The following is an 18,590-nucleotide window of genomic DNA, read 5'->3' as shown; positions in this document are numbered from 1 at the left end:
CAGCATTACCTGCAAGTACCTTGATCACGAGATGTTGTGATTGTCACCTGTGTTGTTGTGACCAGCATTACCTGCAAGTACCTTGATCACGAGATGTTGTGATTGTCACCTGTGTTGTTGTGACCAGCATTACCTGCAAGTACCTTGATCACGAGATGTTGTGATTGTCACCTGTGTTGTTGTGACCAGCATTACCTGCAAGTACCTTGATCACGAGATGTTGTGATTGTCACCTGTGTTGTTGTGACCAGCATTACCTGCAAGTACCTTGATCACGAGATGTTGTGATTGTCACCTGTGTTGTTGTGACCAGCATTACCTGCAAGTACCTTGATCACGAGATGTTGTGATTGTCACCTGTGTTGTTGTGACCAGCATTACCTGCAAGTACCTTGATCACGAGATGTTGTGATTGTCACCTGTGTTGTTGTGACCAGCATTACCTGCAAGTACCTTGATCACGAGATGTTGTGATTGTCACCTGTGTTGTTGTGACCAGCATTACCTGCAAGTACCTTGATCACGAGATGTTGTGATTGTCACCTGTGTTGTTGTGACCAGCATTACCTGCAAGTACCTTGATCACGAGATGTTGTGATTGTCACCTGTGTTGTTGTGACCAGCATTACCTGCAAGTACCTTGATCACGAGATGTTGTGATTGTCACCTGTGTTGTTGTGACCAGCATTACCTGCAAGTACCTTGATCACGAGATGTTGTGATTGTCACCTGTGTTGTTGTGACCAGCATTACCTGCAAGTACCTTGATCACGAGATGTTGTGATTGTCACCTGTGTTGTTGTGACCAGCATTACCTGCAAGTACCTTGATCACGAGATGTTGTGATTGTCACCTGTGTTGTTGTGACCAGCATTACCTGCAAGTACCTTGATCACGAGATGTTGTGATTGTCACCTGTGTTGTTGTGACCAGCATTACCTGCAAGTACCTTGATCACGAGATGTTGTGATTGTCACCTGTGTTGTTGTGACCAGCATTACCTGCAAGTACCTTGATCACGAGATGTTGTGATTGTCACCTGTGTTGTTGTGACCAGCATTACCTGCAAGTACCTTGATCACGAGATGTTGTGATTGTCACCTGTGTTGTTGTGACCAGCATTACCTGCAAGTACCTTGATCACGAGATGTTGTGATTGTCACCTGTGTTGTTGTGACCAGCATTACCTGCAAGTACCTTGATCACGAGATGTTGTGATTGTCACCTGTGTTGTTGTGACCAGCATTACCTGCAAGTACCTTGATCACGAGATGTTGTGATTGTCACCTGTGTTGTTGTGACCAGCATTACCTGCAAGTACCTTGATCACGAGATGTTGTGATTGTCACCTGTGTTGTTGTGACCAGCATTACCTGCAAGTACCTTGATCACGAGATGTTGTGATTGTCACCTGTGTTGTTGTGACCAGCATTACCTGCAAGTACCTTGATCACGAGATGTTGTGATTGTCACCTGTGTTGTTGTGACCAGCATTACCTGCAAGTACCTTGATCACGAGATGTTGTGATTGTCACCTGTGTTGTTGTGACCAGCATTACCTGCAAGTACCTTGATCACGAGATGTTGTGATTGTCACCTGTGTTGTTGTGACCAGCATTACCTGCAAGTACCTTGATCACGAGATGTTGTGATTGTCACCTGTGTTGTTGTGACCAGCATTACCTGCAAGTACCTTGATCACGAGATGTTGTGATTGTCACCTGTGTTGTTGTGACCAGCATTACCTGCAAGTACCTTGATCACGAGATGTTGTGATTGTCACCTGTGTTGTTGTGACCAGCATTACCTGCAAGTACCTTGATCACGAGATGTTGTGATTGTCACCTGTGTTGTTGTGACCAGCATTACCTGCAAGTACCTTGATCACGAGATGTTGTGATTGTCACCTGTGTTGTTGTGACCAGCATTACCTGCAAGTACCTTGATCACGAGATGTTGTGATTGTCACCTGTGTTGTTGTGACCAGCATTACCTGCAAGTACCTTGATCACGAGATGTTGTGATTGTCACCTGTGTTGTTGTGACCAGCATTACCTGCAAGTACCTTGATCACGAGATGTTGTGATTGTCACCTGTGTTGTTGTGACCAGCATTACCTGCAAGTACCTTGATCACGAGATGTTGTGATTGTCACCTGTGTTGTTGTGACCAGCATTACCTGCAAGTACCTTGATCACGAGATGAACTTTGATCACCTTGTTGTGGAGCCAGTTGAGCAGGATGATGGTGACGATGATGAAGAAGAGGAGGATGATGCAGAAGACGAACCACACGTCCACCAGCTTGACGTACGACGTCTGGGGAATGGCCAGGCTCGTCTGCAACATCGACGGGACACGTCAGGACACGTTCAGTAATTGTCAACACTTGCTCAGACTGTACGACGCGAACGAGGCTGGCCACTCACATACGTTATCATGGGTGACTTGGAATTGTTTATATTGTGTACCAGAATGTAAGATAAACAATATAAGACAGAAGCAGCAAACCAAAGAAAATGTATTGTCTGTTGTAAGGAAAATATGCTGATTGTAATATCTGACAGCTGACAGTACAGTGACCCAAGTAACTATGAACCAGCAGTATCATGACCCCAGTAACCATGACCCACCTGGGTGAAGAAGGCAGCCTCCACCAGGAGCGTGGTGAGGGCGACCATGATCCGGTCTGAGAAGTCCTCCAGAGGGAAGTAGAGTGTGAGGTAGCCGATGGTCACGATGATCAAGGTGGGAACGTATGTAGACGTGATGAAGTACGTGGCCAGGTTATCCAGGGTCACCTCCAGCTGCTGTGTGCTGTGGTTATACTGCAAGGAATACGTCGCAGTCAAGACGGCGTGGGGTCATGTCAGAGGGCAGGAGGCCCACAGTCAGAGGGAAGGGGAACTCACTCAGATGGGATTAGCGGGGGTTGGGGGCGCTCTTAGTCAGAGGGAAAAGGGCCTCAGGCAGGGAGGAGGAGCCCTGAGTCACAGGAGAAGGGCGCCCACAGTCAGAGGGAAGGATTGAGGGCCCTCAGTCAGTAATGGAGACATACAACACATTCAGGACAACCAGAGAAAGGCTGTGGGGCTTGGCTGTGGACAGAGTTGAGGGGGAGGGACCTGGTTTCAGTGCAGACAATAACGAAGATAAAGCAGAACACATCAGTAAACAAGGATGGCTGTCAACAGCACTGTCACAGTGAGGGGGAGAACCCACACATCAAGAGTCAAAGCTTCGCCAACAGTTGACGGTAGGGACGAGGTAAGCTAGGGACAGAGGACCTTGGTCTCATAATTAAGATCGTCTTTTGCCTTCTGTCGTGTGGTAGACACACACACACACACACACTCGAGGGCCGTGGCCTCATGCTTACCACCATCTTGTGGGCCATAGTCACCGATGTGAGGTAGTACTGGCAAAGGTACCGCTGGCCCAGCAGGTCGATCTTGGACTGAGTAGACTTGAGGAACATGAAGGATGAGGTGGCACCGGAGACGAGCACCGTCTGTGGAGGAGTTAGTCCGCTCTTACTTACGTAAAAGTTTTTTACTGTAGAAACAAAAATTGTTTGACAAAGAACTACGAGAGTTATAACTTGAGGAAACCATTTGTTTTATTCAAGACGTGATGCGACAACAGAAGTTTCTGAATGAACACTTAACCCCATCTGTAGCACCTCACCAGAGTCATAAACGGATCACGTTTTCGTTGACCCACCACCACCTTCGCCCCTCCTACAGTGACCAATACTACTATAACCTCGTCTACAGCGAACAGCACTGCAGTTCAACAACCAACGTACGTAAAGCTGATCACAAAAATTTTTTATTCATATTTTAAGTGCGGGATTGTATAGGCGCACCTCGTATTGAAGGGTGTGTGTGGTAGTCCTTAAAGTGTATGCGACCCCAAGACGAGGAAGAGGTCGTATGAGGACGTGTATTTTGGTCATTGATAAATGGGTGGGTGAGGGTGGAGTGGGTGAGGCGGGGGTGAGGATAGGATATGGTGGAAATCTAATGACATGTGATAAGAACAGATCTTTTTATTGACTAGTTGCCCGAGTGTGGTACCCACAACGGCTCCCTGGTCACTCCCGCATGTGGGAAAGGATTCTGATAGATCAAAAAGGGACATCTAAGTAATAAGTTGTAAACAATGGGTCTGACAGCCAGCCAGACAGTTGCTGGCGACGGGTAAACAACGTACGACTCTGCAGCGTTGTCTGTCGAAGGGGAAGGCGTACAGGTCGAAAAGGCAGGTGGCTGTCACCGTCATCTTCTGCAGGAGAAACAGCGGGTTTTCCGTTCCAGAGAACACCTCATCTGAGGGTGAGAGAGGAGCCAGTTCTGTCAGCGTAATATACAGAAGGACATAGTTACTATATCAGCCCTGGAGGTGGACGGGCAAAAGGGTTTTTTTTTTAAGTCTTAGTACAACAGAAAGTTGTGCCTGGACGTACAGCAGAAGATGGCTGACTTCAGCAGTTAGAAAGAGATCAAGATGGACAGAATTTCAAGTTTTGTTCTTAATCAGAATATATTACATTTAGCGGAACTCTGTAATTTAGATCCTGAACTGACCTTCATCAAGGCGTTCTGCGTCGTCAGGCAGAGGCGGCGCTGAGCGTATCGCCCTAAGTGAACTGTAACTGATTGCAACTACGCATGGCGTCAGTGCTTCGCCGTTGAGGTAGACGTGTGGTTTCCACAGCTCATCTTCGTCTAGCTCATTCATTTGCTCCTCTGACCTCAAGTTCTTGAAGAGTACTCGAGCATCCTTCCACCCGAGACTTGTAAGCATTTCGATGGTGAGTCTGAAGTTGGCGAGGTCAATGTTCCTGATGTGCAAGATGGTCACTTTGAGGGCGAGGCTGAGCGGCGGTTCGCCGTCTTCGTGTGGAGGAGGAGCCCTCCGGTCGTACCTGGGAGGGAGGATCAGTCTGCTGCAGGAATCCTCGTCTGATGCGTCCGGACAGTTCATCTCGAGGTCACATCTGCGTCTTAGCTCCACACAGGTGCCGTCTTTACAGGAGAACTGGCCTTGTCTACATACTGTCAACCTGAGTTTGACCCTTGATATGCCACAGACGTCATTCGTCACCTTCCAAGAGTTGAGTCCGATGAAGGAGTGGCTGGGGGACTTCCTGATCAGGGTAGCGCTCACGTCTTCCATGTCGACCCGTTTCATTTCCCAGCTTCCGAAATCGTCTGTCTTGCTGTGATCGGGAGGTCGTTTGATGATTTCCGAAGAGTAGACTCCGGTGATGCTCAGGTTCCCGCTGTCCTGGGTGATGAGGAAGCGAGAGTCTAAGAGCGAGCGTCTACACAGGCCTCGTACACGGATCACTAAGACCTGAAAACTGCAGGCGACGCAGCGGCGGGAGCGGCACGATGTAGGAGTCCAGAGGCCGTTCTTAGCGCCGGGCTCGGCCTCGAAAGAGACGCATTGCTTGTTCCTGTGCCCCGTCAGACCAGCTGTCGGAGGGAAGTTGGAGTACACAAGCGGAGATCCTGAGACATAATGGCGCCACGTGTGTGTGGCATTGTCTTTCGTCACGCCCATCCACACACTCCTGCTGCTGCCGTGGAATGCGTTACGCGTACTTTCATATTTACTGACGAGGTCGACCAATGACCGGTCGTCCGACTCGCTTATTGGTACCTTGACACGGCCTCCAAGGGAGTGGCACTGAGCTACAGCTTCCTGGAACTCCCCGGCGGGAGTTAGTATGACGTCAAAGGGACGGAATCCGGAGCAGGAGCTCTCATCCACCGTTACCTCCTCGATGTCAACATCACCCGCCTCAAACTCTTCGTAAATGTTCGTGAAGTCGATGACCGGGTCGACCTCAGTCTCCGTAAGCTTACAAGTCGTAAACTGGACCATGGCGGCAGTGGTTAGGGTCTGCTTGTACAACCTCAGGTCAACTACAGAGCCTCGCAGACCACGCCCCGCGTCGAACCCGCCCCCGTAGGAGTTCTGCATTTGGCCAACGTAAAGGAGTCCTGCGCCGCGTATCCTGGGGACGTGTCGGAGCGTGGTGGACAGGATCCCGGTCTGGACACGTCCATCCATCGCCAGGACCCACCTGTGGGCAGGCAAATCCACCAGTAGGCATACCGACACATACAGCCGTGGCATCAGCCCTTCCAGACCAATTTCCAGCGTCAGGTTCCCACAGCAAGTGAATACAAGTTGAGGCGTTCCGTACGACAGCTCTGGGGAAGAAGAGGTATGACTGTCACTGGAAACATTGTCCTCCGTGGCATTAGTAATGTCATTTCTTTTGGTAATTGCAGTTGCGCTAGTGATACTCTAATTTGATCTGCTGCTTCTTTTACATGTCAATAATTTCATAGGATTTCGTGATAGTATCATCGAAGAAATTATGTTCACATCAGCTGGTACTTTAAGCTATTAGCGTACCAATACCAATCAAAAGTTCCTCAGGATTCTCCGGCAGAGCGTAGGAGAGGAGCGGGTGGGTGTGCCGGGAGTGGCCGAGTCGCATCCTGAAGCAGGAGGTGAGGACGGGGAAGGCCGGTAGGACGGAGCCCCGGTACTGCAGGAAGCTCCCCACCGCCGCGGGACCTGGCGACTTGAACGTAACCGACACCTCACTTGTTCCGTCTGGAAAGTGAGGCACACAGACGTAGGGGGCGATCGTAGAAAATGTTGCTGTGGAGGGAAATGGCCCATTAGGTTGTGTTCCATGAGAAGATAAGATAAGAGGTCCAGGAAGTAGAAGCTCAGAAATCATGCAATCGCAAGACATAACATCATTGCTTTTTTGAGGAGGAGCCGTAAGGATGCAGCTGGTGTGTGCTCCTTGATATGTGACTTACTGGAGGAAGGTGCTACTGCTGGTGAGAGGAACAGGAGCACCAGGGGTACCCAGGTGAAGGGTGCCAGCTGCCAAGGTCCTCCTCGCTGCCTGGACCTTCCCAGCATTGACATAGTCCTCAGGGTCGTCTGAATAAGGGGTGATACCTGGTAAGGTCCACCGCCCTGGCTAGCTGGACGCCTTTTGAAGTGGCTGGGTCGTCTGGAAGAAGTGTGTCTGGATCAGATACAAACATGAAGCGCGAAGGAAGTCGTCCTCCAGATAATGATAGAATTACAGAAGAGAAACTGATCTGAAGAGATAATGATGCATCTGATTTATGACTGGCAAGGCTTGAGTCTGGAATGTCCTCAACATTAGCCTGACTATGTCTTTCTCTGAAAATGTCTGGAACAGAAGCTTAGACATGTTCCCTCCTGGAATGCCCCCAAGTAAGGAGAGTAAGACGGAATCATTTGTCTCCTGAAAAATATTCATCATGTGAGGGTATTAAGTACCTCTGTTACAAGGTAGGAATGTGGAAGGCCACTGTGGCAACAACGAGACACATTGTAACATGACAGTGTCTTCCATCGTAACACTAGAGAGGCTCACGGTTCGTTGGTACGTTTGGGTCAAACCTTTTCTTCCACGAAGGAGTATGAAGGCAATTACTTACATTGTGATTAAGAGGCTGGTGATCATGATGAAAAGTGAGGTGTAATTTGTATGACAACGTAATGAATTACTTTGAATTACATGTGGTCCCTTATGGTCTCTGTTGAATTTCGCGAACACCTCCTTTGTCCTGAGGATAAAAGCGACGAGAATGAATAATTGCTGACCTCAAAAGGAATTCTTTCATAACCGGTCAGAACTGCCAGTGATCAGAGAAAATGTGAGATGGTACTTAGGCACCTATTGAAGGAAGTACATGTGGTCTGTTCTGAATGGAGACACATAGGAAAACCATCCATAAGGCATTAATATCACAAACAAGCGTTTGAAATGACCAGAGCGAATTGTTTCTGACTAACACACACACACACACACACACACACACACACACACACACACACACGTGTATATCACGTATACACTACCGCAAAGACATATAGGAATATGCATACATACATACATTAATCTTTTCGTTATTTTCGCTATTCCCCACGTAAGCGAGGTAGCGTCCAGAACAGACGAATGAGCCTTAGAGGGGAGAAACGATTCTCATTTGGCTCTTTCTTCTGCTCCTCCTTTTGGAATGAAATACAGGAGGGGAGGATTTCCATCCACCCGCCCTAGCCCCTCTTAGTCGCCTTCTGGCGCGACACGCCAGAAGTAGTATTCTTTCTCCCCTCTCCCCAGGGGATATATATTCATGACTGTTTTGTGAGATATACAAATTATTATTCTGAAGTCTTTTTTTGCTTGTTAACCATCGTCTTTCCATCCTCGTCTCACCTTGCTGCTCCTCCCCGCACCTCCGCGTCATGAGATGGTTTCTGCTGGTGCCGCGCATTGATCATGTATCTTAATACCTCACAAGTCCTTTTGTGTTGCGTTGTGTCCACGCCATCCATCATGGCGTTCACCACCTCACTGCCTGTTTAATTTCGCAGTTCTATTTGTCAGGTGGACACCAGTGGTACCCAAGTGGTGGGTACACGTACCTCTAGTGGCGGTGCGGTACGTACGAACCGACCAGACAGAACTTGATGGTATTCCTTCAAGTCTCAGTTATAAACACAAGATAATGTGAACGTATTTTACATGTTAGGTCATTCTGGATGACGTATTTTACAACTTATTTTCCTCTTGTTATGTTACACACGTCAGGTTTAAGAGATGTGGTGATGGGTTAGAACTAAGATGTTGGATGTAAGACTGAGTCATGGAACGTCCCTTACAAAAAGGCTCTCAGCCATTGATTTATAAAGCGTAATGGTAACTATATGACATGGTCGTGTGACATGACTCTACATGACCCAGGATGACTTAACCCTTTACTGCTTCACCTGGTGCAACATCTAACTCCATCTGACCTACTTGTAAGTCTCTTAATCATACTCACTACCTATCATGCTTGCTGCTTATCATGCTCGCTCCCTATGATGCACACTACCTGTCATGCTCGCTATCAGACTCATGCTTAATATCTATCATGCTCTCAACCATCCTGACACCACCAGGGCAGACCACATCCCCCTGCCACCTCTTGATAACAGCAGGGCAGTTGCGGGGTCTCTGCCACCCTGCCACCTGTAGGGAAGATAAGCCGACGTCAGGAGGAAAAAGATGCGAAAATACTCACGCGAGAGTCAGGCGCCCCCAGCAGGAGCAGCGTCCACTGTCACCACGTGAGCTGTAGCAACACTGCTGACCTGCTGGTCACCTCACCTCGTAGGGTCGTTACGAGGGCTTTACTCCCGTGAGAAGGGGGGGGGGGGTCCATCTTGATTGGTGGATACGAGGATTGATTGCGATTGGTCGGTAAAGTGGGGACAAACCTTCACTGGTCAGGGAATGGCTAATTGTCATTGATTGTGGGTGTAAATAATGAGGAGTTTAGAAGGATCGGCGTGTAGCGCGATGGTTGGTTAACCCTACCACCACATCATTGTCGTTGCCCAGAGCGTTCGTTCTGCTCATGAACTGCCTCACGATATGATGATGAGTTTTGAGGTGTGGCGACCCACCAGGCCTCAAACGGGTCAAGGCTATGGTGGTGGTGGCGGCGGCGGTCGAAGCCTTTCGTAGGAGGGAGTGATGTGGTTGTATAAGAGATAGCCAGTCAGTCACTCCCTCCCTCCTCTCCAGTGTTCGCCACGGTGTCAGGAGCACTGTGGCTGACCAGGAGCTACACGAAGGAAGACGAATGTTTCAAAGGACCTCTGAGTAATGTTGACCTTGATACCCCGCGTGATCAAACTGGAGAATGATTTAGGAAAAGAGGTTCTCATCTGTGTCAGGCAGACCTGACGATACATCTGGTAATTGCAACGGTGTAACTGAGTGTCTCCCTCACCAGCCAGTCATTGCTGTAACCCCGTCCTTAGCTCGGAGATTTCACCAGCCTGTTGTTGCTGTGTCCTTACCTTACGTGGGTCTCCCCCCACCAGGCAGTCATAGCTGCGCCACGGACCTTAGCTTACGGTCCTTTGTATTAGCTAGTCATTACAGTCAACCAGTCCAGCCCGCCACCAACCAGTCAGGGAAATCATGCAACACGGTTCAATGTTACTTTTATTTTATTTTCTAAAGTTGGTACAGTTCTCTTTCGTTAAGTAGTCACACCTGGACGAAGAGGTTACAGCTTGAAGATCAGAGATATTCAATTGTTTTTGAAGAGAGAATACAACTGTTCTCGAATATAGAAAGAGGTTACAGTTCTCGAATAGATAAAAATGACAACTCGTGGTTAGATAATGGTTACAACTCTTCCTAGATAGATAAATAGGTTACAGCTTGCAAGTAGATAAAAGTTAATCCTCTTCTCATATAGATAGAAAAGCGACAACATTCTCACTGCATACGGACTTGCAGTAAATTTTCTCGTGTATCGGGTTTGGGCAGGACACACTGCTGACACGAACAGCTAAATGGGTCATATAGCACATGATCAAATGATGACCTACGCTCATCTGAGAGTGAGGGTCTTCATTACGCACGCACCAGCATTAGGTCACTAAGGAACCCCGCGTCGCAGGATCTGGTCGTGTTTGAGGAGGTATAATTGCTCCCTCTGCAGGAGGCTCCAGGTCCTGGCACTCATGGTAGTAGTGTTGACAGCGAGAGGCATGTCCCTCCTCTATCTATAGAGTTTCCGTAACATAATATAGATAATCTACATAAAAAATATACTTATTTCTAAACCCGAATGATAACTTTATGGTTATATATATATATATAAACATTATTTTGTGACGTTTGTGTATTTATGTTATCTTCACGTGCGATATCCTCCGTCAAGTTTTTTTGTTAATCATAAACCTAAGGGGAACTACATTAGCTTGTTATACAGATGTTTTCAGAGGATGAACAAGTAAGAAAGCAACTACGGTGTGGATTAGTTGCGTTTTGACCCTTTAATCACGATGGTACGACCCTTGGACACGACAGTACGACCCTTTAAGCACGACGAGACTTTTAGGTATGATGGTCTGGCCATTTTTTGACCTTGCCATTAAGAAGTAGATCAAAGTCCAGGCCGTCATACCGAAGGGCCGTGCAGTCGTGCCCAATAGTCGTACCGTCGTGCCCAAGGGTCGTACCGTCGTGCCCAAGGGGCGTGCCGTCGTGCTCAATGGGGTTTTACCAACGAAAATAGTTGGATCTTGGATGAATTCACGACCATAATACTGACGTTATGTGGTCCCAGGTGGTATAAGTGGTCGTGCACAGGTCCACACGGGTGGTGAGGAGGTTCACATGTTGGGGTGTGGTGGTAGTATACAGGTCCACACGGGTGGTGAGGAGGTTCACATGTACATGTACCTCTCCCTCGTGCCTCCTCGGGCCCATTACCTGTTCTACCTTCCCACCACACCCACTCCACACAGCCCCTACTTCCTGTTCTCCAGCCCACCCCACATACACCCCAAAACACTTCCTAGGACACACGATACTTATGGCGTATCATCTGTGTGGGGGTATACGTGTGGGCGTTACGTCTGGCATAGGTGTCAAGAGCTGGGAGTTCCCAGCCGCTGTAACTCGCCTCCGTCCCTCACCTGTGCCATGAGTTACCCAATTGCTCTCTCCTCACCCGCTCTCTGATGGTATCGTGAGTTCCTCATACTGCTATGGTAGTGAAGACGTATCCTGGAGACAGTCGAGTTGAAATACTTTAATAATACAATGACGGATGTGGGAGTGGGGTTTACCTATAGATGAGAGGGAATGGTTTGTGCAAAGCATATATATATATATATATATATATATATATATATATATATATATATATATATATATATATATATATATATATATATATAATACAGTATAGTTAGTGTATTCTTGTGGTGCTCTACGCCTCGCACCATATAAGACTTCTGTCTACTTAGGATCTTTTCTTCCTCAATAATACAGTTCTGTCTTCCTCTTTTTTATGTTATTTCATCTTTCCCTCTTCCCTCAGTATGCAGTTCTGTGTTTACTTTCCTTCACCCAAACGTTTGAAATACTTTCCTTCGTTTACAAATCATGCATTGAGTCATTCTCTTATTTCCTGTGCTCAGATTTCCTTCACCAGTCCAGGCGTTTCTATAACAGCGTTCATCAACATTTACATATCATATGGTCTTCCTTCACTGTGATTATTGGCAGCAGTTAATTGGCCACACCACCAGGTACAGTCTGGAGGGAGGGTAGCTGTGTGAGCGCCATGCTGGCCGGAGTAACACGACCGAGTGCCACAGGTTATTCCAGTGTTACCAAAGTTACCGACCAAGGCGTGTCCAGCACTATTGTCAGGAGTCCCACCTCCCGTCATGTCCTCATCCACCTGCAATGGGCTCTGACTGCATCCTGGTCTTGTCTGTTACACTGAGTTATACCAGTTCCTAACTCCTCTCTCTCCTTTCATCTGTCACCCGGCCACTTGACAGAACGCCCTCCTGGGCGACAGAATCCAAGCTGATGGTGAAACACCAGAGCGTTGTGACCATCTTCACTGCGATGCTTCACGACGTGAGTATAAAACGCACAATCCAGGAGAAATCTCACGTCAGTCGTGAGTTCCTGAATTTAACATTTGAAGTTCACGATCGTGATCTGATTAGGAGCCAAGGCTCAGCCTGAGGTTGAAGACCTCGAAACTGCTTCAGGTATACTCATGGTCAGCCCATCATGTCGACTTCTCTCGAATTTATTTTCGCCAAACTTCCAACACTTGTGAAAGACTTTCTGATCTTTGGTGTTTCCTTCATCGTTCCGACCGTCCTTCATAACTGGGAATGATTATTGCGCATTTTTCTCGCTCTGCTTCAGAGGGTACACTAGTTCGACCACCGTCTGTCCACTCGTCAGGCAGTAGAGACAGAGGGTTTGAAAGCCTCGTGTTGTGCTCGCATCACGGTGTAGGTGTCCTGATCAAGGATGATGTACACCTAAGCTATGAAGCCATCACACGCTACACCCTTAATTCAGCACAGTGTGTATAGTCGTGGCGTCTCCCCACAGCCCATACAGACTCGAGTGTAGCGGTACCTAGGTCAACCAGCCTGGAGTGGCCCGCTACGTGCGGGCTGTCATTACCACTGCATCATGTGCGTATAACGAGTAGAATCTACGAAGGAAAGGTTGACTAGACATGCGTTATACTACGGTGTCTCTGGACGCGTTGATCGTGACGATAATGACCTCTGATGATGGGGGAGACTGGTACCCGTCAGGTGGTGGTCAGCGCCCCTCTGATGCTCTTGTCCTGCCCTCCTTCAGCCCCTTCAGAAGCCCGCTGGGGTGTCCATGACGAACCTCCACAGACGATTTGGTCCGATCTCGGCGACGTAGACAGCTGTGGCGTCCTTGCTAATGGCGATGGAGTGAGGGTCGTGGAATCCCTGCCAAGAGGAGAAACGTTAGACGTGAGGAATGTCTGTTCTGTCCGAAACACAATAACAGAGTCATTAGTAGATGACTTCGAACCGAGTTGTCATCCGTAATGAGAGAAGAATCTTAACCCCAAACCTCTGTGTACCCTTAAAGCTGCCATTGCCAGTCATTTGAAAACAATAAAACTAATTTTTCTCACAGTTTGCTGGTGGATTCTTCCTAAGAGAGCGACCTGAACAGCCGGGTTTAATGGTAAGTCATCAGAGATTTATGTTTTATCATATGTTCACATCCCCATGACAGGTCTCCAGGTCATCTACCATGACACATTTTGCAGGTCATCTTCCATAAGGTGACCCTCCAAGTCATCTACCCTGTACGTTACATCATGACAGGACCTTAAGGTGGAGGGATCATGCACCATGACAGGTCACGTACCATGGCTGGAGCCCAAGTGTTGAGCAGGTCTCCCGTGTCCAGGTCAGCGGTGAAGCCCGTGGCAGCGCCCTCTTCTTCGCTTCCAGCCACACCGACCAGCACGCCATCTGCAGGCGACCAGCACAGTTAGTGACACCTCCCCCCTCCTCCAGCCGTCCTTACCTGTATTGTCTGTGTGACACACCAGGCTTCTGTTTGCCTCACACCAGGCCTTTGTTTACCTCACACAAGTCCACTGTTTATGTCACGCTAGACCACTATGTTCAATACTATGCAACAGTTTACAGTCAAGACAAATGAACATCACAGAAGATAGAGTTCCCTCACAAGTTGGCAATGAGGGAGCTTGTTGACGTCCCTCACCTATGCTGAAGTAGTCACACACCAGAGGTTAATGTAGGCTTGCTCGTCATACCTGGTCACATTTATAAGAACTGTGGATTGGTCTGAAATGGTAGGTGCTTGAAGATAATGTCTTACCAGTGGTGGGGATATGTGGCGACAGAGCAACATGCGATTACTATATCAGTATCAATATTAGTTCGGTTTGTTCTGTTTTCTTTTTGTCATTTCAGGTCAAGGGAAAATGTTGATAGTAATGAGAAATACTGAAACTCGCGTAGCTCGTTCTCAACATAGGTGGAACAATGGTTTATAATGACTAGAAAGACCTATTCCGATTTGCAGTCATGGATAAATAGAACTAATACGTTGTGGTGAGAGTAGCTTTGTTACAAAGATAAATTTAGTTACGATTAATCTGATATGATGTTTATGTAGACAGCAAGAACAATAGACAGTCTAGTGTTGTCTTTACAGGCTGGGAAGACCTGGGTCGAATTCATCAGTGAAAGAAAAAATGATGTTAACAAGACTCAAACCACTTACTGACGGCGTCTACGTCGAACACACGTCCTCGGCTGGGCTCCTGCAGGGTCATTACTGGCTCACCGAAGTCCTGTTGGTGCCGAAGTCCCGCCCTGAGGCACAGCACCCGTCGGTTCTCCCTGTCCGCCACACAGAGGGCGTCTCGGGCCTCGTCCAGGGCCAGGCCGTGTGGCACGTACAGCGCCGGGGGCGAGGAGCCCTCGCTCTCTCCTGAGGATCAGAGGAGGAGGAGGTAAATAATGTCATGTATAAGTTTTGTTGCTCTAATGTCCTTCATATTGTAATCGTGTCCCATAATACGTAGTCTGCTGGCTGGTACTTCCCGTATAAAAGATATATATTATTCATTTGGTGTGTAGGGAAATATGTGTCTTGCTGTGTTGCTTTGCAAGTATTCTCTCGTGTGTGACTATTGTGTTGAGTGATTGCAGATGTTTCCATATCTGACCAAACGTGCGTCGTGTCTCCATATACCTGTTGTCATCACCACTATCAATATTTCTTTTCGTCGCCACCAGTTTATAAAGCCTGCATGATTTGTAATTGTATCTAAAACGCCTATGTATACAATTCCTGTTCAGTTCAGGCTATCGTGATTAACTTGGGACTGAGGCATTTTCTCGAACTCATAAGTGAGCGGACGCTCTGCTCTCTCACCCTGGTGTCCAAACTGGTTCCTGACGGAGCCGTCGGCGTCGAAGCGGATGATGCGGGCGTTGCAGTATCCGTCAGCGACGTAGAACTCTCCTGACGCAGCCACGGCGACGCTCGTGGGCTTACAGAAGTGGTGATCGTCGCTGCCAGGGACACGAGCTTCGCCCAGCGTCAGCAGTGGTTCTCCTCCGTCAGCAGCAAACTGTCAGGAAAAGAGACTGCATGAAGGCACGTTGGGCTTGACTGACGACTTGCAACAGTCTCCGTCGTCAGCAGGACCATCTGTTGTTACTGTAATCACTCAGGAGCAGCTGCGCAACAGAACTCAAAAATACAACAGTAAAGTCAAAATACATTTAGAAAATTGGCAGAGATACAGCGATGAAATCAGTAACAAATTCCCACCATGAAGGCCATCATGCCCCTAGTAATCAGACCTGAGGTTGGGGGCGGAGACCTTACCTTGAACACCTGGTGGAGGGCGACGTCTGTGAGCCAGGTGTTGCCTCGGTCGTCCACCGTAATCCCGTGTGGCAGAAGGAACCGGCCACGACCCCACGAGCGGACGACTTCCCCAGTCTCAGGGTCCAGCACCACGACCACGTCCTCATCTAAGGGATCCCCTCCCTGGTAGTGGTGGGTCGTGTTGAACGACCTGTAACACGACAACGGTAAACAACGCTGAACCATTGCTCATAATGATCAAACGCCTCGTTAATCTTATCTCTTTTAAGCGTTTTGCTTCCATAATGCACAAGGAAATCCTCAATGTCTTAGTTATATAAGACTGATCATTCGTGAACACTTTCTCACATGTAAATGATCATATTTTGTCTCCATGAATGAGTCATATGGTATAGACGACAGTCTTTTGGAAGAATGTTTATAGTACATTATAGGATCTGGCTCGACAAGCCACTGTTATATTACATGGGTGTAAGCAGATCTGGGCAATTAGGTCTCCTGTATTGCTTGTAACGTATAGCTGTAACCTGCAGTACAAGAGGAAATCACTGACGTACCTGGGATACTCACTGTGCAGGTGAGATGTGTACCTGAGGTACTCTGTAAGGAAAGTGACCTCAGTACTCACCCGTGGAAGTGATAGAAGGAGCCTTTGAGATACTGGGGGAGGTGACGTGTGTCCCCTTGAACGCTGGTGACATCGGATACTTACTGGTAGTCCCACACGCGGGGGCCCCTGTGGAAGACGACAGGTTGTCCTAAGGGGTCAACAGATACCCCAGCGACCTGACCCAGCTTGATCCCGGGGACCCAGCCTCGGTCCTCCTTCGGGTAGCCCACTCGAGCACCTCCCTGAGAAGTGGACAGACGTCACATGACCTTCAGGCAACAGTGTAGGTCAGGTCACATTACGTTGAAGTTAGGGTAGCTTAGGTTAGGTCAGGTTACATGTACAGTAAGGTAAGACTCCAGTCATGTGACTACTGAGAACATACAGAAAAAAATTACAAGCTCTGGCTTCCGGTGCATGTAATGAATAGAGGAGGAAAAAAAGGAAAACTGTATCTGAGGAAGACTGATTATTGAGACATCTTTTATATTCTTGCGCCACTGACTTCGTTCACACAAATTTTGTTTTTGTTCAATATGTGTATGTTAAGGTGAGCCTTCGTGGGTTACAAACGATTGTGTGAGTGACTAGAACTTGACATTAGGACACTGAGGGTACACCATTGTTGTGTATGAAAACAAAGTCATACTAAGCAGAGATGTGCTTGAAATCCCTGATACGGTCACCCATATTAATGTGAATTGATTATCAAATGTGTAAAAAAAAAAATGTTCACTCATTATACAACCCAGATGGCTCTGAATGATATCCCATATTGTATCGATCAGTCCAACTGCAGGTACCTCATACGAATGATATCTAAATCTGGCAACGTATGATAAGGGTAGACAGGAAGATCTGTCTACGCTGAATGATAATTACATGACTCAAATTCCCTAACTTGAATTGGCACTTTATCTACGGCCTCATAGGCGGAGGGAATGTCTGCTCGGAGAGCATTTTAGCATAAGATCCATACTTGAACCACACTTGATGTGTTAAATACCGTCACTTTAATGAAATGATAAGTTAAACGTTTTTGTTCGATTTAATAGGTGTGATGAGAGACCATACCATAAGTTAACCTTAGGAGGGCCAAGTTGAGCTGACTGGAGTAAAGCAGTGAGCATCAAAGTTAACTGAAGGACTCGTTTTTATGTGGAAATTCTGTAACAGTAATAACTATTGGTTATTCAACGTTTACTAACATGAAAAAGATTTCTAAAAGCATATATATATATATATATATATATATATATATATATATATATATATATATATATATATATATATATATATATATATATATACGATAAGTTCCCAAGTGCACTTTCGTGTAATAATCATATATATTAGACGTTTTGGTAGGCAGCGCGGATTATTTTGCGCATTCCGTTCGGGGCCTACGTAAATTTCGTAATTTCACATGGAGTAGTTTTTACCTCTTGTGATTTATATGCATGAAATGGACGAGTTATTTCATTTTTACGCTTATGAATCTTGAGAAATCTGGCGTGAACTTTGGCCCAGTTTATTGAAACATCCAACATATGGCAGGCCTACTGATCATTATTTTGCAGGGGAAAATTAACGAGACTTTTGCCTAATATATCTATCACAATGACTGTCATATGGTAGGCCTACTGTTTACCCATGAATGTCTGAATTAATCTAATTTTTGCAGGAAAACATTATATATGAAGCTGAAGGCTGAGCTGTGATGCAGTAATAGGCCATGCAGGCCGTGCTTATAATATATTGGAATATAGCGCCCAGTCCTATAATCAGCCTCACCTTCCAGACCTCACGATCATCCAGCAGGTTCCTGAGCTCGGAGTAGAAGGTGTCGTCGAAGTAGTCGTAAGATGGAATATTACGAGCCAGCAGACACGTGAAGCAACATATGGCAGCTATCGTCGCTCGCAACCAAAACATGGTCGCCTCACACCTCACTCCGCGTAGTCTGTCTAACGTTTTCCCCCGCTCTTCTTCCACAGGCAGTTAATATTCCAGTTCCTGCTACACACAGGGTGTGTCGGAAAGGTTTGTAGGCACACTGTATGATACCAGATGACGAGTGAGACACCAGAGAGTAGGAGGCTGATTGAGGGACGCGTGTATCCCGTACCTGCGGCTGTTGGATCTGAATGAA

At 47.2% G+C, this 18,590-nt stretch overlaps 2 protein-coding genes and 2 long non-coding RNA genes across 6 annotated transcripts in view; 2 read left to right on the top strand and 2 right to left on the bottom strand.

The window, feature by feature from the left end:
- Positions 1-14,778, top strand: part of LOC139746996 (uncharacterized) — a 16,969-nt gene extending 2,191 nt beyond the window's left edge. Inside the window, exons 3-4 of one of the 3 annotated variants that reach the window (XR_011712290.1) lie at positions 13,779-13,946; positions 14,641-14,778. This is a non-coding gene — a long non-coding RNA (uncharacterized lncRNA). Of the gene's footprint in view, positions 1-13,720; positions 13,947-14,640 lie in introns of all 3 variants that reach the window. The other 2 variants (XR_011712291.1, XR_011712292.1) reach the window with 2 other exon arrangements.
- Positions 2,133-9,919, bottom strand: LOC139747179 (uncharacterized). Its single transcript, XM_071659163.1, has 5 exons — positions 4,573-9,919; positions 4,146-4,386; positions 3,379-3,510; positions 2,633-2,860; positions 2,133-2,339 (listed from the first exon to the last, which is right to left on the bottom strand). Exons 1-5 carry the CDS (start codon positions 6,147-6,149, stop codon positions 2,133-2,135), a joined length of 2,385 nt encoding a protein of 794 aa, XP_071515264.1. The 5' UTR covers positions 6,150-9,919.
- On the bottom strand, positions 10,062-18,590 carry LOC139746994 (peptidyl-alpha-hydroxyglycine alpha-amidating lyase 2-like). Its single transcript, XM_071658710.1, has 7 exons — positions 18,233-18,590; positions 16,541-16,680; positions 15,826-16,018; positions 15,367-15,565; positions 14,710-14,919; positions 13,822-13,928; positions 10,062-13,391 (listed from the first exon to the last, which is right to left on the bottom strand). The coding sequence occupies exons 1-7, from the start codon at positions 18,371-18,373 to the stop codon at positions 13,275-13,277; spliced, it is 1,107 nt and encodes a 368-aa protein (XP_071514811.1). The 5' UTR covers positions 18,374-18,590; the 3' UTR covers positions 10,062-13,274.
- LOC139746995 (uncharacterized) overlaps positions 14,803-18,590 on the top strand; it is a 79,917-nt gene continuing 76,129 nt past the window's right edge. Inside the window, exon 1 of the long non-coding RNA XR_011712289.1 lies at positions 14,803-14,941. This is a non-coding gene — a long non-coding RNA (uncharacterized lncRNA). The remainder of the gene's footprint in view (positions 14,942-18,590) is intronic.

The sequence above is a fragment of the Panulirus ornatus genome, chromosome 67 (genome assembly GCF_036320965.1).
Source record: "Panulirus ornatus isolate Po-2019 chromosome 67, ASM3632096v1, whole genome shotgun sequence".
Lineage (NCBI taxonomy): Eukaryota > Metazoa > Arthropoda > Malacostraca > Decapoda > Palinuridae > Panulirus > Panulirus ornatus.
This window is presented reverse-complemented; position numbering and strand designations above follow the sequence as displayed.